This window comes from Toxorhynchites rutilus, chromosome 1, assembly GCF_029784135.1.
Source record: "Toxorhynchites rutilus septentrionalis strain SRP chromosome 1, ASM2978413v1, whole genome shotgun sequence".
NCBI lineage: Eukaryota > Metazoa > Arthropoda > Insecta > Diptera > Culicidae > Toxorhynchites > Toxorhynchites rutilus.
The window spans coordinates 26,835,685-26,857,307 of record NC_073744.1 but is presented as its reverse complement, the minus strand read 5'-3'; the positions used below and the strand labels follow the sequence as shown (position 1 = coordinate 26,857,307).

Genomic DNA, 21,623 nt, shown 5'->3' with positions numbered 1-21,623 from the left:
CTATGCTGACGCCATATAGAACAAGTTTTTTGCTTTACGGCAACGCCCATCATTAAAACGAAACATAGCATTTGGCTCCTTCCGTGCTGAGCCCGGGGCTAACTTTGTCGGCTCCCCCGATAAGGTAGGGCTGGTGACATTATCAATCGTTAAATTTTTTGAATGTCAATGATTCGAGAAGATTTTGTATTTTTTCTTCCTTTCGTAACCTTCGCTGTTTACTGGTTCCGAAACTAATACTTTAATCCAATTACCGAAGGATCAAATTTTTGAACAATGATACGAAGTCAAATTCAATTAAATACCCGCTTGACCCCTTACAGCAATGGGAACAGGAAAACACGAAACCAATATAAGGTCGTTTTCTAGTAGTCTACGTGGAGAATTTAATTATTTTCTCCAGTGGTACTTTGCACTCAGGACTTGGCGCGAATATTTGAGTTCCAATCTCCAGCGTCGGAATGTGGTTACAGTGCTGAAAATAGCTAACTTTTGGCGTCAGGAAAAGAGTCGCAAATATGCTTTCTTCGCATTCGTATTGCTCTCTCTGAAAGCCATCTTCAACTTCAAAACAAGATTGGAACCGAACTCGTAGATATTCGAATTCTCATCCTCCGGAGTTAAAGTTACTTTCACCGGAGAATACTGGCGCCATAGTTATCGCGTACGGGAAGCCGAACTAAAGTGGCTGAAGGATACATCTCGTGTAAGCTGGTGGGAAAGAGGGTATGAACAGAATATCTATATTCGGTTTTTTTCTCATCCCAAACAACGATCGTTTCGCTCGTTATGATTCCATGTGCAGTAAAAGTTTTCTCCGTGCGCCTTTCTCTAATTGAAGATATTTTTCTTTCTTTCACCCCAGCGCTCGACACTCGTGCTACCGATGTGCCGGGCGAATCCCGAGTTATGGGGGTGGAACGGACAGTAGCTGGGCTGAGTGAGCGATACTAAACTGTATGGCAACGAATTAGTGAATAATGCTATCTGCTGCTACTGCCGTTGCTGCAGCGAACATCCCTCGGTCACACGGCAAACCAATCAGGGCGGTTGCTCTGTACGAGATGAAAGAAATCCTGGACATGGAGTATTATGAGCGGATATGGAGCGGTAGGATGGACAGGGAACCGACAGATGTAAAAAAAAGAACAAGAAAGGAGAACAGCAATATAAAAATCAATTTTCTTTTATGAATACGAACTATGGAGAGGCAGTGCTGGAGGAATGGCTGCGGCCACCGAAAAATGCTTGCAAATGGTCGGTGTTCTCTCTCACATCGTCATCGGATATCTTTTTTGTTGCGGTAGGGGTTCTGTGCAGAGATCACAAGTGGTTAAATGTTTGAAGGTGTTGTAATGGTAGCGTGTACAGGATTTTACTTTTTTATTTTACCCAATTTATTGATTTTTTGTTGGAAACCATTGGGAACAATGAGGGATTTTTCGTTCTGACCCGCATGTTGTGCATCTAATTGCGTCTAAACGCTTGCCGAGAAGTGCAGTTGACACAAACTTGATTCTTACCATCAAAAGCTAGATGTTTCTCCTCATACTATTCGCGTTGACGGCGGAATGGTGTCGACATCTGGATACGACATTAGTTTGTATGAGGCTAACTCTTCTCTATCAGATTAGTCGGCCCTAAGGCAGTTTTAAATTACTAAAATTTGTATGAAATTTTTTTCTTGGCGTTATTTACCTACTAGAAGTACGTTGTTCCGACTCTAATTTAAACTATTTCTTATGAATTTTCAGATATTCTCACCAAAACTTACCACTATAATATAAAATTATCTTTAGACAAAATTTTTGTACGATATTTTTTCACCACTTGCAAGCAAACGTGATTTTCATTTACATAGAGTACGAGTTTAATTTGGGAAAAATAATTTTCTTTCATAATTTTTATTTTAAAAGTGTGTTCAACTTTTGTGCAAACGCATATTGTCATGCCTACTTCCCCATTCCGTAATATGAAGCGCAATTCGCGTTGACAGTGCGACGGTAGTGCCTCCTGGTGTTGGCAGGTGTTGGCTTCTCATTAGGGGGCAAAACATAAACAAACCGCCATCGAAAATATACAAATTTGATACAGTGATTACTCATTGTAATTCTTTGATTGTGTCGTCTGCTGGTTTTAGGAATCTTTAAACAGCTTTCAAACAGCATATTACGGTGAATAACGAATATTCTGGCCTCATTCAGCGTTTGTAGGAGGCAGAAAAAATAGGCGCATCTGGAGGACTGAGATTTTAGGGTAATTTCTTTAATAAAATTATGAATGAAACTTGAAAAGAAATGAAGTGCTGTTATATTAAACAGTTCTGTCAATTCATTGTCTTTAATAATAAAGCGAAAAACATTACGATACAATTCATTTGCAGTGCAGTGCTTCGTGGAGAAAATGGCCGAGTGGAAGCAAAGTGAACCTTGCAACGAGCCTTGTGATGAAAATATCGGGATTCAATCTATAACACCGCATTCTAGTAAAGTGGTTTGTATAGTTCCTGGATGTCGTACACGGAATGGCCAAGGATATTCATTCCACAACTTTCCCCCGAAGGCGGATAGAAAACGGTATAAGGTTTGGTTGACAAAATTGCGACTGAATTATGAGCCATCTCCGTCGTCGAAAGCTTGCAGCTTACATTTTAGCATTACAAACTTTGTTGTTCCTAGTAAGTAGTGTTTTTCTGTTGCATTCTAAAATACTAATGTCTAATATTTTATTCTAGCTGCGAGAAGGCTTACTGAACGGATGATTTTAAAAAGAACAGCCATACCAGACATCAACTTACCTAAACCAATTTGTAACACAGTGAGAGAAATAGCAGCTAAAAATCGCGCAGAACGAGCAGCCAGGCGGAATGAATTTAAACCAGATCTGAATCATTATATGGAGGACAGCCAAATGTCGATCTGTGATGATACTGAGGACGCAATAGACATTATTACAGCACCGGACTTTGAGCAAGCAGCTGTTATTACATCACCGGACTTTGTGGAAGCAGCTGTTCAGGTGGACACGCTTGATTTGGATAAACTTTTTACCGGTCGTCGTAGAACTATGTCTGTCCACTTTCAAACCGATTCGGAGTTGAACTCCTGGACAGGGTTAGCTTCCCTCAAAATGTTGGATACCATCGTTGAGGGCTTATGTTCGTTGGCCGCGTATAAGAAGCGATCGCACTCTACCGTTCCTGTAGAAGAGGAAGTGCTTGTAGTGTTTGTGAAAATGAAAACGAATATATCGTTCTCTTGCATGAGTGCTCTGTTTAACTTACATTACCAGACTATTTCTCAGGTGTTTTACCGGACAGTTCCATTGTTGAAGATGATGTGCACTCCATTAGTACCATGGCCAACACAAGAAGAAGTTAATCGCAATATGCCACACTATTTCCGACCATATTATACTGACGTTATCGCTGTACTCGATTGCACTGAAATGCCAATTAAAAAACCAAAATGTCTCCACTGCAGGATCAACGCATATTCGCATTATAAAGGACGTGAGACTGCGAAGTACTTGATTGCAGTTACTCCAGGAGGAACAATATGCTATATAAGTCATGGATATGGCGGGAAGGCTTCGGATAAGCAAATAGTTACTGCGGAAAAATTGCTCGAAAAATTTAAAATTGGTGAAGCAGTGATGACCGATAAAGGTTTCAGCATAGATACTGAATGTAAAGCCCTCGGAGTGAAGCTTGTGCGACCACCATTTCTAACGGCTCCTCGATATCAGCTGAGTACAATGGATGCTCGTGTAAATGTTTCTATAGCCGCGTCAAGAGTACATGTGGAACGAGCTATACAACGCATAAAAATTTTCGAAATATTCAACAACAAAATCGATACACGTTTTCTTCCTATATTGGATGATTTAATATACATTGCCTGTGGAATTGTCAATATTTCGAAGCCAATTCTGTCAAACGAACGATTTTAGAATTAGAATTTTTTTATTAATAATACTTTAGAATACATATATTAAACAGACGAATATAGATATTTCAAAAAAACATTAAAATAAACCTCCTTCAGCACTGCTACCATCGTTCTAACATAATCTGGATCGAATTGAACTTCCTGAACATAGCATTTATCATCATATTCTGAATAGATTATAAAATCTGCTACTCTACATTTTGTTATGAACATAGTTAGTTGCAACTGTGCGTAATATTGATGATTTTTTTTCAAAACATTTAATCTTGTAAAATAGGGAAGAAAATCAATTAAATCACTCAATGATTTATTTTCCCCTTCTTTTGGACACTTAATTTCTATTGTTCTCCCTTCGTTTATAACAATTCCGTCAGGAGAACATCCCAGCCATGAAATATGTGGGGGTATTACGAAACCACAACTCCAAACGTTTTTTCTGTAATCTCGCTCATATGCTGCTATGGCTTTTGATTCGCATCGGATCCCATGTACGATTGCTGGTGTTGAAAGATGTTTCGGTGTCACCATACTCAGGATTTTACTTTTCCAATTTTTGTTCTTGTCGGGTTGATTTGTGTAGTATGTATACACAGAGTATGCACTGGATGAAGTGATGCGCCGGCTTCGTTCTTTTTTCCATTGCGATGATACTCTTTGTTCTATAGTTCTTGTACATATTTTCAAAGACTCGTATTCCGATACTTTCACATTAATTTCGAAATGAAGTTGCAGATCCTTTTCTAACGGACCTATAAATTCCATTATTTCACGATCAATCATCGTGAAGTTATCAGGATGAAACGATCTTCTCAGGAAGGATTTAAGTAGACTGCAAGTCATATTTTCTTCAATAGAAATTAACGAATCAATGGATTCTGTAGAATGACTTTGCACATCTATATCGAGAAGTGTATTCAGAACATCAGATTCATCATTTTTGTCAATATTTTTCATTTCTCGTCCTTTCTTTTCGTATGCCAGACCGCTTTCAGGGAATCCTAATAATTAATAATTAAAATTTTATTTTAAAAAATCGATCAATAAATTGGAAGCAAACCTTTCACGAAAAGCTGAAGAATGTTGGTACCCTCATCGTGAGTCAAACCCGCCGGCGAGGCAGCTTCAGTCGTATCTTTTGTATTCGTCATTTTTTTGCAGAATGCGGTCAATGGTGTTGTCTTGTACATATCGTCAGCAACCTTTTCTGCAATTTTACCCCACTTTTGTTGCTAATCTGTTACTGTAAGCAATGGAACTGAAGGGAACCTAAAAATAGAAAAATTGATTTTTGCCATTTGTATTTAAGAAAATCACAAAAAACACATTAGAAGGTGTTTTAAAACGGCCATTATGTGTTTGCATTTTCCCATTCCAGCTTTGCACGAACACTGAAAAGACCACTTTTCAAAGGAAGGTCTGGTGCGGACGGAAATTTTGTGTGGATCAGCTCTAGGTGATGATGACTTCAAACAAGTCGCAAATATGGTAAAGCCGTCCTCGTGCACGGTTTGAACTCCGACAAGAAGCAAGTGGTTAGCTTGAAACACCCGTTCACCTTCGACTATCAACCTGCTTCCTCCTCCGACGTATTGAAAAATATCGGCAAGCTGCAAATTAACCGTCATCATCGAAGAGTTTATCGCATTGGATGCCTGTTTAAGAAAGAAATATTAAAGGTTTTCATTAGCTTTTCATTGCATTAGAAATATTCCGGAACTATTTTTTGTTCAAATCGCACTAAAGTAACTAAAGATTTTTACCACAGATTCAGGAAGAAACCTCGAAACATCGATTTTCATTCATAATTTTGATTCGAAACGAGAGATGAAATTCCAATTCGCAAATCATACTAGTTTTTGAATATTAATTATGGACGAACAATACAAGTACGATTTGCACGAATGGTGAAAAAAGATTATGCATATGGTATATGATATTTTCTTACTCACCATTTTTGCAGAAAGCTATAGAATCTCAAGATAACTTTGAACAAAAATTATAGTTTTTCCCACTGCGTTTGTTTACGTTTCACCCCCTAATTTGAAATGTCAAACTCAATGCCGTCAACGCGGATAGGACACCCAGCAGAAGGTAAACATAAACAACCGGTGTGCGCGTAATTAAGGAACGCTGTGAAACGGAACGCTATTGCTCTATTGTTAGTGTTGCCAGTTCTGCGGCTTTCACCGTTGTCATTTTAATTCGCTGCGTTGAAACTACTGTATTTCGCTATGCAAGGCGTGTATGAAAAATGCACAGTTGAGCTTCCTGCTGATTACTGGGCCTGTGGTGGGTTTTGTTCCGGCCGGTTTTGCTTCAAATGCACTGGTGTGTCCTCTGAAATACAGCACGCTGTGAATTCCAACGCTTGCCTGCATTGGATGTGTAACGCATGCACCGGACTTATGGCGAAAGCGCGATTCACCAAGGCCGTTCACTCCGTCAATGCTGCTTATGAGGGAATCATCGAAACTATAAAGACCGAAATTCGTGACAACATTTTGTCCGAAATTCGATCCGAGATACGCAATAATCTCAAGCAAATTCCTGAAATTGTAGCCAACACACCGATTAGAAACCTACCCACTCGGATTCCGCTGATGCGCAGTTCCGCTAAACGCCCACGTGTAAACGATGAGAATGACGGAATTAGCGCCCCACCACGTAAACTCATTTGCGGTACAGGCGGGCAGAATTCAGATACATGTGGTATTACTATTGATACTGCAAGTTCAGATGCCAAACTTTTCTGGATATATTTGTCGGGAATAGATCCCAGAGCTCCGGACGAAAAAGTGATCAAGATGGTCAAGACCAGATTAGCGACAGATGATGTAAAGCTTGTTAAGCTTGTCCCTCGCGGTAGAGACGTTTCCAGCCTCACGTATGTGTCATTTAAGCTCGGTGTGTGTCATGATCTGAAGCCAAAGGCCATGACATCGTCCACCTGGCCCATGGGTATTCGTATTCGAGAATTCGAAAACTACAGCTCGAACAAACCGGGGTTCTGGGATCCCGCAGTCGATCAACCGCAACCGGATACGCCGTCAGCGACCAACTAACGCCACAAACGTCTATTGTCTGTAACACCACCATTCGAAACCTGCTCCCGCCGATTTTAACTGTTCCAGCTCTGGTTAATCACTTAACCATATACTACAAGAATGTACGTGGAATGCGAACTAAAACAAATGAATTCTTCACGAAAATGGCATGTGGTGATTACGACATCGTCGTTCTTACCGAAACTTGGCTGCGACCCGATATCGCGAATACTGAGCTGGCGTCCGATTATACGATTTTCCGTTGCGATCGTAGTGAAAGATCAAGTTCTTTACGACGCGGAGGTGGAGTTCTAATCGCAGTTAGGTCTTCCTTTCGTTGCAATTCTGTATCGCTCAGTAACTAAACTCAATTGGAGCAAGTCGTCGCTTCCGTCAAACTCCCTAACCTTACTATTTACATCTGTGGCATCTACATTCGGCCCAACTCTCATCCCGATGTATACACCATGCATTCTAACGCCGTATGTGACATCTGCGACCGCGCATTGGACACTGACTCCATTGTCGTAGTCGGCGACTATAATCTCCCATACTTATCATGGACGTTCGACGAGGACATAAACAGTTATTTGCCTAGTAACGCCTCCACGGAAGCCGAACTTGTGTTCACGGAAACAATAGCTGCATCTGGACTCCATCAAATCAACACGCTTCGCAACTCGAACAATAGGATTCTCGACTTAGCATTTGTTAACGATAGTTGCAATGCCGAAATCATCGAGCCACCCTTTCCTCTTTTGAAACTTGACGCTCGTCATAAACCTTTTGTTCTCCGTATTCAACTCGACGTGTGTTCTCAGCAAGTTCCTGATGATTCTTGTGACGATCCCGATTTTGACTTCAAGCGATGTGACTTCACTGCACTGAACAACCTTCTTTCAGGTGTTGACTGGAACGAAATCATTGGCGCAGAGTCAACAAACTGCGCAACGGCAGTATTCTATGAAAAAGTTTACGAGATCCTTCGCGATAACGTTCCTCGCAAACGAATATGTCAAGCACCCAGTTTTAAGCACTCATGGTGGACGTCGGAGTTGCGACGTCTCCGTAATAGCGTCCGCAAAGCCCGAAAAGTTTACTTTCGAGAAAAATCCAGTGACGCGAAAGAAAAGCTTAAGCTTCTTGAAGCGTGCTATAGTGAGTGTCGAATAGCAGCTTTTCGCTCTTATACAGATCGAATTGAATCGAATTTGAAACAGAATCCGAAAAGCTTCTGGTCGTATGTGAAAAGTCGTAAAAGCGGATCGCATATTCCGGAGAATGTATCGTATGGTGACTTAACAGCTACCACCCCTGAAGAAGCGGCTAATCTGTTCGCAAATTTCTTCCGAAGCGTGCACAGTGATGACCCACCAGCATTCTCTGCAACAGAGTTTGACAACATTTCGCCGCTAAACGTAAGTTTGCCACCGTTAACCATCACGCCGAATGATGTTCTTTCAGCTCTGAAGAAACTTGACATCTCCAAAGGCGCTGGTACCGATCGTTTGCCTCCAACTTTCCTAAAAGAGTGTGCCGAATCTCTGATGACTCCGCTCAGCTTCATCTTCAACCGTTCGCTGATTGAACGATCGTTCCCAACTATGTGGAAGACGGCTTCGATTACTCCCGTGCATAAATCGGGTGGTACTCACATAGTCGACAACTATCGTGGAATTTCCATCCTTAGCATAGCAAAAGCAAAAGTTTTCGAAGATATTATTCACGCAGTCCTCTACAATGCAGCACGCCCGCTTATATCTGACGCTCAACATGGATTCGTGATGAAAAGATCAACTGTCTCGAACCTTATGTGCTACACAACATCACTCGTGGAGCAAATGGACAAGCGTTGCCAGGTGGACTCTATATATTTCGACTTTTCGAAGGCGTTCGACAAGGTGCCTCATGGTCTTGCCATTCGAAAGCTTAATCATCTGGGACTTCCAAGCTGGATAACAGAATGGCTCAGTTCGTACCTGGCTGGAAGAGAAGCATTTGTGAAAATTGGAAACGCTCGCTCACGTATGTATAGCATCCCCTCAGGAGTTCCTCAAGGTAGTATTCTCGGCCCTCTCATTTTCATTCTATTTGTAAATGACCTCACCGGATGTCTGAAATCTGGAAAGCTATTGTACGCTGACGATCTTAAAATGTACAGGACAATTCACTCAGTTCTCGACTGTTGTGCTTTGCAAGCTGATATCGATGAGCTCACTAGATGGTGCTCAGCTAACGGAATGCAGTTGAACATAACGAAATGCAAATCAACTACTTTCACTCGCTGCCAAACTTCCATCAGTTTCAACTATAAAATCGCCTCTAATAACGTTGAACGCGTCAATTGCATCCGTGATCTCGGTGTCATCCTAGACAGCAAACTGAAGTTCGACGAGCATATCAGCACTACCGCCACGAAAGGGTTCGCAGTACTAGGATTCATTCGCCGAAACTCACTAACATTTCAGGATCCATACACGCTGAAGACATTGTATTGTTCCCTAGTAAGGAGTATCGTTGAATATGCAAGCTGTGTGTGGTCTCCCTATCACGCAACGCAAATGTTACGCATTGAGAAAGTGCAGAAAAGCTTTATACGTTACGCGCTACGGGGTCTTCCCTGGAACGATCCGTCTAACCTCCCCGATTATGCAAGCCGCTGTAGACTGATCGATATTGAAACCCTACAGTCAAGGCGAACGAAAACCCAACGCCTGTTTGTGTTTGACATGTTGACCGGCAACATGGATTGTTCAGAGCTGATACAGAATGCACGAATCTACGCTCCATCTAGACGTCTCCGAGGCAGACAACTCCTAGCGATCCCTCCATGCAGGACCACCTACGGTCAAAACAGTCCTCTACTTAAATGTTTCCGTGAGTTCAATGTAGCGAATAATTGTTTTGATTTTAATATATCCAAAAATGTATTCAAAAATAGAATTAAGGAACTAGCCTAAGTAAACAGTCTGTACGAATCTTTATATCCAAGACGGTGAAATAAATAAATAAATAAATAAATAAATAAAGTATGCAAAGTTAAAGTTAAATGACCAATTTTTTTTACACCCACAACGTTTCACTGCAATATGGAATGGTGCTGCCATCTCCTAAGACGATTGGCATGAAATCCGTCAAAAGCAGAACTAGACAAATAGTTAGCGGAGCCATATTTGCAGAGAATAAGTGACCCTTTGCTTTGGGAAGAAGGAACAATATTTGACTATCCTCAGCTCTAAGAAATGTTTTTGTAAATTCTCTGTATTTTTGCTACTTCAGTATCATGTGAGCGGTTGACGCATGGTTTGCAACGGAGACGGGTCGACTCTTAGCAGATAGCATCGAAAAAACTAAACTTAATCAACCAAAAATACGCAATTATGATGATTGTGATGGAAATGTATTAGAGAAAAAGAGTAATATTCTTGCAATTTTATGCACTAGTTATCCGAATAAACCGCTTCTTGAAAAAAAGCCATCGAGCCGCTCGAATGAGCCAGTTCATTGATCGTACGGCTCTAAGCCGCTTACTGAAATGAACCATTTTGCCCATCTCTAGTATAAAGAGTGTCAACCCACCTTAAGAGGGGACCCCTGTGTGGAAAGTCGAGAAATAATGAATTTTCGTGATTTTTTTTCGGATTTTAGGCATAAAGTGAAGTACTCGGGTATTTTATTTATTGTTTAAGGTATATTTGAAGATGTATTTTCCATTTTTTGAGTGCACGAATAAATTCACTGTTGACAGCTTCTCAGATGCGTAGATGCTGTCTGAAAATCGGTACCTTGCTGGTGGTATCGGTTCTGAAGCAACGGGGTGTCGCAGAAATAATTCCAATGAACATTTTGAAACTTTAGGACAATACCTAAAGCGTTACATAGGGGTTTTTGAAAATTCGCAAAATTGCCAAAATGGCGGCATTTTTTGTCAAAAATGAATGATTTTCATGATAAATCACTGTTTAGAAGCTCATAAATCGTAAAAATTAGATACCAAAAAACGGTTATATAACGGTTTAGATAATTCATTTTTGCATGCTGATACGACCAAATTCAACCAAATCGGTCGATTAGATCCTGAGATATCGATACCACCAGGTGAAAAACATGGTTTCGAGAAGAATGCGTTTAAAAATTCGTACTGCAATACCATTTGACCTCATACTTTTGGCTGTAACTTTCCAACGAAATCAAATATCGAAAATCCTTTCAGGACAACATTTCTAAAGTTACAAAAATAAAAAAAAATTGGATTATTTCGACCTTCCATACCGGGGTCTTTAAGATTTACGTGAGTCTTGTCAGAATTTGAACAATTTTGACGAAACGTGTGATGCAATCCATTGTGATTCATTTTGAATTCCAAATCAGATCCAGGAGTAGATGCGTGGATCTCAAAGAACCTGTTTTAAAGAGTGAGTTCATCGAATTCGAACCACGCATTCTCTGGCACCACTATTCCACTTCCCTACGTCAGACAGGCGTTCGGCTTTAATTGTCCGGACGGCGCCATCGGAAGCTTTTTGCTCAGGTTTCCTTTTAGCTATTCTTTTTTTCACTCTAATCTCTACTCTAACACATCTAATCCGCACTTTATATCAACCTCAAAAGCATGGCGTGAACAAGCGTTGGGTAGAGAGCTGGAGAGAAAAAAATTACACAAAAGATTACCCAAAGAAAAAGTGTAGTTGAAACTGTGTGGAAAGTTTTTCTATCCCTATCCGTTTTCCCGGAGGATCGGTGGGAGCGAGGGAACACGAGAAACTTATCGTTTCTTTTATGTCATACAAAAGAATATGAGCGACGGTCGCCGGGAATCCGGTCCCGGGAGAAGTTCTGGGCGTTGCGGTGTAATATAACACTTAACAGACAGACCAGAGGATATGTGTCACTGTGCAAACAACCGTACGAAGTCCTTTTCGTGAATGGCTGGAAAATTGTTTGGATTGACTTGTGCGACGGAGTTTCCTCCATTTATCAGAAATAGTGGCTACGCGTGATAGTTTTTTTCGTGCTAAAAAACCAAGAGACTCCATTGGAAGTCAAATAAATCACCCATGGAACGTTGCGCTGAGGCCGTTACGTTACGTCTCAACGTAGTTCTACCAAAGTCATAACATAGATCATTAATATGGATTACCCAATTCATCAAAAGATGCTATTGAGTGCGCGAGAGAAGGCAAAAAAAGATGATTCTAGCAGAGGAGCTAACGTTTCAATCTCGCCGTAGATTATTTACGCTCGAATCACCAGTTTATTAAACCACAAAACCATTGCTAACGAAGGGCGATATTTCTTCCCTTGGGAATGGGGAAAGAAGCGAATCACTCAGAGTGAGCAGCACTAGCAGTTAGACTAGACGGCGACTTTTGTCAATAACAATAAAGTATGGCGGATGGATAAAAGTTTTATTTTCACCGGAAAGCACACCCGAGCAGAGAGCTGTTTACTGCTGCTGCTTTTGATTAAGATATTTGTCATGTGAATGGAAGCACTTTTTATGGTCCTGAAACCGAAGTGGATCTCTGAATGGGGTGCTCTCGAGCTCCCAACAACGCATATTCGAAAGAAAAAACTGGTTCATCTTACATGTAGTTTTCCGGCTTTATTATTTTTGTTCTGTTGTTTTTACGTAAGTCCATGTTTTCAGTTTTAAACATATTCAAATTCTTAAAAAGGGTTAACACGAAGAAATTATGGCACGAAAATCTTTTTAGAGTAAAAGTGTGCTTTTTATTTTCTTATTTTCTCCTGTTGAAGTGTTTCCAGGTTAAATTTAACGACTTGAGTAATACACTCTGTCCCACTTCCACAAGACCACCTTGAATATATTTCGTTGTAACACGGACAGTTTGAATTTCAACAAGATATTTTCATACATCGTTGAATGCTTAGAATAAAGTATATTTAACGTCAATTTCGTTCAAACGAGTCGTTTGTTTTCCGGTAGCAGGGAATCCCGCCCAAACCATGCTCGAACCTCCACCAAAGTTCCTCGTTGAAAAATATTGTTTCCATGAAGGATTCGAGATGGAAACACACACTGGAACAAGTCACCCCACATATGGTCCAAATCACCCCGCATCAAATTTTAATGTCCAAAAATCATCTCTTTTATTTTATGATATATTTGGTAGTTTAAAGCTTGATATAATGAATAAACATTATTGATTGAGAGAAAATAAGTGTAGCTTAGTATACAATGTGACATTTTTTATTTAGACCTTTTTGGTTTGGAAATATTAGGCGATTTGCTTAGGTGGTCCAAATTCCCCCCTTTTTCCCTACCCCGAACACTCTTACTTAGGACAGCTGATTGATTCTGATATATTCTCTATTGTTGCACACAGAGACTGTCGGCAAAACTATATGTGCTTGTATATCGTGACTGTTTTTTTTTCTCTTATAGTGACTTTCAACACATTTCGGCTGGTTCATCACTTTTACTTCCATTTTTGGAAGAATGTCGGGAGTGAGAATTGAACTCGTGATCTCTGCGTGAGAGATATGGATGTTATCACTACGCCAGATCGCCTCCACATATATCGTGACTGTGTTTAAATTCAAATTTCGCTATTTCTGTATCCGAAATTAAGTACGGTTGCGCGCGAACAGGCTCTTTTAATATGTTTGTCGTGTTATATCGCCATACTATAAACCGAAAATAACTGCGATTCTAATAAACCCGTCTATAGAAATATTTTTGCAAAGAAAATAAATTGATTCAAGATTCCATTGAGAAAAAATAGATGAATTTACTGATGAGAATTAGCTGGTAATTCTAGCTCACGAGCTCTTTGTAAGACGCGTAATGTAGGTAGATTTGGAAATAATTTTTTTTTCAATGTTCTGGAGAAGTTTTGACCGAAAGATGACTTTGAGGAATCAAAAACCGAGAGTGTAGATGAAGCAGCTTTTCCAGTGGTCGAAATTTCGTTACGATGGAACGAAGCTTCATCTCAGATTTGGGCGAACGAAACTTTGCTGCATATAACAGAACAAATGAGCACCTGCAGCAGCAACATGTGTTTGGGACAGACATAACCCTTAATGAGCTGCAGATGAGTGCTGCAGCGATTTCCGTTGGGATCTGATGAATAGGATGGGATTAAAATATCATTAAATGATAAGTCGGTTCCATCCCTTCGTCGGGGCCTTTGTCGTATCGTCCTGACTTGCGTCGTTCCCGATGTTTGGTACAGTGAGACAAGGAGCGGAGAGTCACCATCCATCCTGTCACCTGCCGTAGCGTAGCATAATTGATTGTAAGGATCTGCTTGATGTGTACGAGGGAAGAATAATTGAATGACGCGCCATGATGTGATGGTGAAAATTGGAAAGATTATACGCTTCTTTTAACCGGGCGGAAGTCTGTGTGTGTGAGCAAAAAACAAACATCCCCAAACGGCGACTAAGGGAAGGGGTTGCACGGTCGAAGGATGGAATTAATTAGTTTAGAAAAAGCGCGAAGCAGCGAGAATCCCGATCATCATCGTATCAAGTGAGAAGGATGTGGTTTTTGCGAAAAATTTCACGCTTTTTGCGCTTCTCTGTGCTTCTGACGGGAGTTCTGGGAGTCTGTGTGGAAAAATTGATGCAGGGGCTTCGGTTGACGTCGACTGACTTCTGCTGTCTGGGAAAAGTTTTTCAACTCATTCTTCCGAAATGTGTATTATAATTATGGGCCCGGCCTCGGATGTAGGAAGTCAGAAATTCTCTTCTGTCTTGTGCAATGACAAATGAGAAACTCCTGCCGCACTCTTGGAAGCAGAATTTACCGGAGATCGAGACAAAACTCATTTGCTTGTTTCATGATGGGGACGGGAAGATTTAAACTTTGTGAAACTTGAAAACAATTAGGACACGATTTAATAGCATTTCCATTGGAAAGGAACGAAGAAAAATTTGAGTGTTTTTTTTTTCTTGGAAACGATTAGTAAAATTATTCCCATGTTCCATTCTTAAATCAAAGCTTAGGTTATAAGACATCGGAAGATTCCCTTAAACATTTTTTTTTCATTTTAAGGCAGTATTGTAGTCAAGAAATTTGAAAATTGTAAGGGGTTGTGCCAAGGACACGACCGCATTTTCGACGTAGAACTACGGAATCAAAGACCGATCAGCCATTGTGAAACAACACTTGGTAAATGTAAAATTTTGTATGGTAGCGGTTGCGGTAAAATGACTTGAAATATGGAATGGTTTATTTCAATTTTCAGAAATGGAAAGGTGTGCTCCCGCTTTAGAATGGATCGTCCGGTTTAAGCTGTCTGTTATTTTTCATCCAAGGAAAGCTTATGCAGCGAAAAAAATTGGAAAAAGGAAGGAATATTCGAAAAAGTGATTTCCCATATGGAAGTAATAGAGTAACATGTTTTTTTTCTCTGGTGAGACAATGATAATTATCTTATATCACATATGTTAGTTTTTTTTTCTTTATTTCATCTATACATAACACAGGACCCATCTCGTCTTGAGCTACAAGACTTTCCTCATATCTCATTTCAATTCGGCATCTTCTATTTTGATACGCACCATCCAACGACTTATCCCTCTTCTTCAGTCATCATCCCTCGGTTGTAAACACTGGTGGAGTGAACAAACAATACCCAACAACCAAACGAAACGGCCCCTTTTCAGGGGCGCTAATTCATTATCAAAAAGTTGAAAGATGTAATTCTTCAAACATATCTAAAATCAGCATGCAACAGATAGCCTAAGCGTATCCTACCAACAACAAGGCGGTCGTGTCTCGTACACAACCCTCCTGTGACAATTTTAGCTCAATTTTTGTTTCATTGTTAAATGATAGATAAACAAATAATGACATAATGGATAGTAAAAATATTCTTTGTTTTATTTTTTCGGAGCTCGAAAAATAGTCCGAAATTCGTGGTTTTTATTACCAAGTGGAAGTTACCCAGTTATCTGGCCTCAAACAAACATTGCCATCTCGATTCCGATCATCCGTATCACAAACAAACATTCCAAACATTGCCTTTGACCCATCCAACCTTCGATGCCGATGTCCGAACGAAGAGGACTCGCGTCCTCTCGCCGCCAGTAATCAACAAACAACGTGGATCACGCGGATAGAACGCAGGGAATTGGCTTCGGATAACCCTATTGGTTGACAAGAAAAATGCAAATGTTCGTTTTTGTCGTGTCCATCCTCTCATCGTGTTTCGGATTCTGTGTCAATCGATTTTTTTTTCCTGGTTCCTATTTTTGGAACAGGTTGAATCCTGCCCTAGCATCCACCGGTCGGATCGGATCGCAAAACGGATTTTCGTGGATATCCGTTTCAATTTCAGCAGTGCGAGACTGATTCAATAAACGAGAGACGGATTTGTGCCTGCCTGTCCGTGCGGTGGAAATGGTTTGTATGCAAATCGGATCTGCTGATTAGGCATGGAGGACGTTGTAAACAGTTGCAGTTCCGCTCAAGGCACACATGTCAAACCCTCTCAATAAATGTTTCGTGCAGACGCCATTGTTGTTTGAAATTTGTTTAAATGAACTAGGTTATGTGATATCGATTACGTTTGTTTTTCTTTATGATAACGATATTTTCACAACGCAATAGATTATTGGAGCAAACGAGGAGTGAACAAAATTTCCAAAGACAAAGTGTCGAGAAGATACGCAATATACCTAGTTATTATATCACACAGGCACAGTTGTTTTAACCTTTGGGTACGTATTACACTAAACATTACATTACATTATATGCAAAATTACGTTCCTTGTGAATGTGCCATATCCATTCCTCAGAACAGAAGTTTCAATAGACTTAAATCTAATCATAAATCAAAGCACCATTATTCATTCCAATAGTTTTGGATTATTTTCAAAGTCACTCAATGTGTCGCTCAAGTTTCATTCCGCATTTCACAGCAATTTTATGTCTATTCAATTTAATTCACACCCCATACTGTCCTGTTAAACGTAGCACTAGGTTGCAACAATCGACATGTGACAATTTGACCTGTTTCAACATAATATCGCAAACAATATATCAATTTCGCGCATGAAGATGCACAATAATGAATTGTTTTCATTTCTACGATACACACATTCGAAAGCCACTACTCATCGAAAATCCCCGGTGGGAGAGGTCGCGACGTAATTAAATAATAATTGCTTTCGATAATAGCTAATTAACATTCCGCTCGCGTGATAGAGTTTTCCCCAGCGCAAATAATCCTATTATAAATAAACAGTTTATTTTCATCGTTCCATCTGTCATTCTGCCGTCAAGTACGAGTATTAAGCGGTGTGGACCGGACACGGCCATCAATCGTTTCATTTTAATGATGTCGGCATGATGTCCACGTGCCCGGAGAAAAAAACTGCCCTCTCAATTGCTCTCCGTTTATTTCTGCAATTCTGTACACTGTATGAAATAGTCTGTACCTGATTTCATTTTATGCTGCTATTTTTTAATTAAGCGCATTCCTGAAAAAAAAGTGAACAGAGAACTCCTCTGGAACCGATCAACAGAAGCGGTGTTGGTGTTTATTTTCCACCGGAAAAACTTTATTTTTCTTTCACGAGCGTTTGTAGTGCTTTTTGTTTGTAAAGTTTCTGTTCTTCCATCTCTCGATTAAAAACCGGCGTTTTGTTCCGTTAGACGGAGGTAATTTCAAGATTGAAATAAACGGGATAACCACCCCTCCAGCACTGGAAGTAAATTATTTACATATAATTCCAAACTTTTAACCATAGCCACCACCGACATAGTTATGCTCCTAGTTTCGTCTTGTTTTTTTTTTACCTCATCTGATTTTCCGCTCGCCCGCAACAACTAACTAACTGTTAAACTTTTTCTCGTTGTTTCAAAATTAATTTTTTTCGACGAGTCGCGAAAGCAGCAAAAAAAAAGATCCTAGTTGTTTGCCTGTTAGTATGAGTCCCACCGTGATTCTTATCGGGTCTCCCGACGATTGTTATTGAGGTTTGCTTTTCCCTCACCTCCACCGGAGCGGTTCGGCTGCCATATAAGACACAGGGTGGAAAGTTTTATTTTTCTACTCCTACTCCTGCTATTTTTTCTACAGTGAAGTCGGATATTCATTCGTGCGGCGATTCATGCATGTTTGACGGTTCAGAATATTATTCTTCATATGTTTTTTTTTATTGGCTGAATTTCACAACCTCCAATAAAAATCCGCAAATCCATCTATACACAAGGGTGGGTCTCTCAACCACTCTCCGAGAAGAATTTTTTTTTGTGGTTATATTTGATTGTATGCTCCCTGCAAATACAAACAGTATGACCAATACAAAGTTGGAATCAAAATTTCCAACGTAACCGACAATGGAGTCGGTCGAGAGTATATCAATATTGGACTCCAGGAGTTTTAAGTTTACCCGGGTATATAAGTGCACAGTTGAAATGATGTATAAGGGTAGGATACACAGTACGTAAAAAAATCACCCTCTGCTCTTAATTTGTTTATCCACCCTTATTCTGTATTCCGACGGATTTCCATTTCGCTCGAAACTGTTATTTCGTTCGAGTTATGATTTCGCATTCCCTATTCAATGTTCGAAGAGAAGCAGATCGAACGAATTACAAAAGCAACTCGAACGGAATACAGAATGGAATGTTTCCTGATCAGAGTTGGTGTTATTTTGCTTCAAAATGCCCACAAATTTATCTGAAAACTGATAATAGAACACCTTGTCCCCGGCAAAAGCTATCTTCAAATTGTTGATATTGTCCGACTAAGCTATGATAGGATATGGTTCAAAAGTTTCAAAACCATCAAGGGTTCTCTAATTGACAGGACTATCGTTTAAAACATTAATCAAACTCGAGGTTTATCGGCTTTCAAAATTTCAAAACAAATAGAGTTTGAAATTTCCATCCACGTGACACCTCAAACAGTACGAAATCAACTTCATAAACAAGGTTTTAAAGGGTCGAGTGGCACTTGAGACACCATGGCAATCAGGGGAAAACATTAAGAAACGGCTGAATCGAGCAAAAGAGCACATTAATTGGATAATTGATGACTGGAGGAAGCTAATTTGGTTAGATGAGACTAAAAAAATGTTATTTGATTCTCATCTGAGCCAACATGGAGGATGTCGCAACAATTCACCTGCAACATCATAATTTGCCAAGTATTTTTTGTTCAACAATTTTTCACCATTTCCAGCGTAGGTCGAGTCATATTTTGGGGCTAGATGGTATCATCTGGCGTCGGAGAACTCGAATTCATTCACGCAATAATGACAAAAAAGGGCTTATCTGGACATATTGAAGTGAATACTTCCAGCAAGCTCGCAAAACCTGAAGCTTGGTCATCGGTACACATTTCAGCAAGATCCGAAGCGTTCCTTGGAGCTGGTGCGAAAAGTTTGTGGAAAGAAAAATCAATGTTTTGGAGTCCCCATCACAATCTCCTGGTCTTAACCCAATATATCATTTGTGGTCTATTTCGTATGATAAAGGGTGTGTCACATCAAATTGCATCACGGAAAAAACGCTGTAGAAATTCGCCCAGTAGACCGATCGAACTATTAAACAACTTTTGGCATTTTCTTTTTATTCATACTTCGAGCCCAAGCCCGTATGCTCGCACCTTCCTCTTTACCCCGTCCATAAGGTTCTGTACAACGTCAGGTTGTAGTTTTTTTTGAACAGAAATCCATTTTCTCTTGAAGTCCGCCTCCGATTTGACAACTTTTGGGTTCTTCCGGAGGGCCTGCTTCATAATCGCCCAATATTTCTCTATTGGGCGAAGCTCCGGCGCGTTGGGCGGGTTCATTTCCTTTGGCACGAAGGTGACCCCGTTGGCTTCGTACCACTCCAACACGTCCTTTGAATAGTGGCACGAAGCGAGATCCGGCCAGAAGATGGTCGGGCCCTCGTGCTGCTTCAATAGTGGTACTAAGCGCTTCTGTAGGCACTCCTTAAGGTAAACCTGTCCGTTTACCGTGCCGGTCATCACGAAGGGGGCGCTCCGCTTTCCGCAAGAGCAGATCGCTTGCCACACCATGTACTTTTCGGCAAACTTGGATAGTTTCTGCTTGCGAATCTCCTCCGGAATGCTAATTTGTCCTCTGCGGAGAAGAACAACAGGCCCGGCAGCTGACGAAAGTCCGCTTTGACGTAGGTTTCGTCGTCCATTGCCAGGCAATGCGGCTTCGTCAGCATTTCGGTGTACAGCTTCCGGGCTCGCGTCTTCCCCACCATGTTTTGCCTTTCGTCGCGGTTAGGAGCCTTCTGAACCTTGTATGTACGCAGGCCCTCCCGCTGCTTGGTCCGCTGGACGAATGAACTTGACAAATTCAGCTTATTGGCGACATCCCGGACCGAACTTCTCGGATCACGTCTAAACTGCTTAACTTCGCGCTTGTGATCTTTTTCACTGACGGAGCATCCATTTTTGCCGTTCTTCACCTTCCGGTCGATGGTTAGGTTCTCGAAGTATCGTTTTAGTGCTCTGCTGACCGTAGATTGGACGATTCCCAGCATCTTACCGATGTCCCGTTGTGACAACTCCGGATTCTCGAAATGATTGCACAGGATTAATTCACGACGCTCTTTTTCGTTCGACGACATTTTTCCAAATTTACGAAAAATTGACAGTGAAGCATGGCCAACGTGATCTATACACTCTTATCTGATTATAAGCGAAAGCTGAAGATATAATTCCTAAAAATTAAATTTCTACAGCATTTTTTACGTGATGCAATTTGATGTGACACACCCTTTAGGGCTCAAGGAAATAATCCAACAATCCTTCAACAAGTAATTGCAATTGAGTGTAACATAATCGCACCAGAAACTATAGCCAAGCATGTTGTTGAATGTATATTTGATTTTTAACTTAAAATTATGATTGTTTTTATCACTGCAATTAAATTTGATTCTCGGCAAAGCTGTAAATCTTCAATACATTATAATACATTTTTTTCAATTTATGTGTAATTCAGGGCGGACTCGATTATATACAGTCTCCAATTTCTTTTCACTGTATACACTGCGCTTCACAACTATAGAACAATTCATTTTTTCTGAGTTTCCAGAGGTATGTAAGAAGTCGGTTGAATTGAAGTACATCGAGTAGAATACAATAACTATCTTCATTAATAAGACTGGCCATTTCAACTTTATTGTTGTGTTTAGTCGCGAAACATTAAAAAAAACTAAAATTGCAGTGTTTCATAACTATAGAACCAGATGGAAAAACTCTCGCTCCTTTACAAAATTAACGCCAATTTAACATGAATTACGATAAGTTTCTAATGCGTAGGTCATCTTTAGTTCTGAATCAGTTCAAATAACCCATTCGGGATAGTGCACCCGTGGCCGAGTGGTTAGTGTCTCACATTATCATGCCGGGTGTTCGGGTTAGATTCCCGTTCTGGCCGGAGGATTTTTCGTCAGAGAAATTTCCTTCGACTTGCACTGTGGTCACGCGTATTCTAGAGCTTGCCCCTCGGAATGCCTTTAAGGCGTGTTATTTGGCTTAAGAAATCTCAACTAAGTATTAAAAAATGACGCTAGTTAATACATTCGTTGAGACGGCAAAAGTTCCACAGAGAACGTTAACGCCATTCAAGAAGAAGAACCCATTCGGGATGGTTTCGACCAATGTGCACCATGTGGTAG

The 21,623-nt window shown here is 40.4% G+C and overlaps 3 protein-coding genes across 5 annotated transcripts in view; 2 read left to right on the top strand and 1 right to left on the bottom strand.

The window, feature by feature from the left end:
* Nucleotides 1-2,029: 2,029 nt before the first annotated feature.
* Nucleotides 2,030-3,951, top strand: LOC129780035 (uncharacterized). The gene is made up of 2 exons (XM_055787904.1): nucleotides 2,030-2,677; nucleotides 2,735-3,951. Exons 1-2 carry the CDS (start codon nucleotides 2,404-2,406, stop codon nucleotides 3,949-3,951), a joined length of 1,491 nt encoding a protein of 496 aa, XP_055643879.1. The 5' UTR covers nucleotides 2,030-2,403.
* Nucleotides 3,952-3,990: 39 nt separating this feature from the next.
* LOC129761782 (uncharacterized) lies at nucleotides 3,991-5,968 on the bottom strand. 3 transcript variants are annotated; one of them, XM_055759546.1, is made up of 4 exons: nucleotides 5,900-5,968; nucleotides 5,274-5,602; nucleotides 5,008-5,216; nucleotides 3,991-4,948 (listed from the first exon to the last, which is right to left on the bottom strand). In XM_055759546.1, the coding sequence occupies exons 3-4, from the start codon at nucleotides 5,135-5,137 to the stop codon at nucleotides 3,993-3,995; spliced, it is 1,086 nt and encodes a 361-aa protein (XP_055615521.1). In that variant the 5' UTR covers nucleotides 5,138-5,216; nucleotides 5,274-5,602; nucleotides 5,900-5,968; the 3' UTR covers nucleotides 3,991-3,992. The 3 variants fall into 3 exon arrangements, with proteins under 3 accessions (XP_055615521.1, XP_055615524.1, XP_055615523.1); XM_055759549.1 differs by having other exon boundaries at nucleotides 5,506-5,602; nucleotides 5,900-5,964; XM_055759548.1 differs by lacking the exon at nucleotides 5,900-5,968 and adding an exon at nucleotides 5,711-5,858.
* Nucleotides 5,969-7,461: 1,493 nt separating this feature from the next.
* LOC129780031 (uncharacterized) overlaps nucleotides 7,462-21,623 on the top strand; it is a 33,143-nt gene continuing 18,981 nt past the window's right edge. Inside the window, exon 1 of the mRNA XM_055787890.1 lies at nucleotides 7,462-9,871. Coding sequence (XP_055643865.1) covers nucleotides 7,462-9,871 — 2,410 coding nt within the window. The remainder of the gene's footprint in view (nucleotides 9,872-21,623) is intronic.

Bases quoted from the DNA above. Each gene is read 5' to 3' on its own strand.
- LOC129780035 (XM_055787904.1), top strand. From the start codon at position 2,404: ATGGCCGAGTGGAAGCAAAGTGAACCTTGCAACGAGCCTTGTGATGAA. The intron at 2,678-2,734 runs GTAAGTAGTGTT...ATTTTATTCTAG, and splicing joins TACAAACTTTGTTGTTCCTA to CTGCGAGAAGGCTTACTGAA.
- LOC129761782 (XM_055759546.1), bottom strand. From the start codon at position 5,137: ATGTACAAGACAACACCATTGACCGCATTCTGCAAAAAAATGACGAAT. The intron at 4,949-5,007 runs GTTTGCTTCCAA...ATTAATTATTAG, and splicing joins TCTTCAGCTTTTCGTGAAAG to GATTCCCTGAAAGCGGTCTG.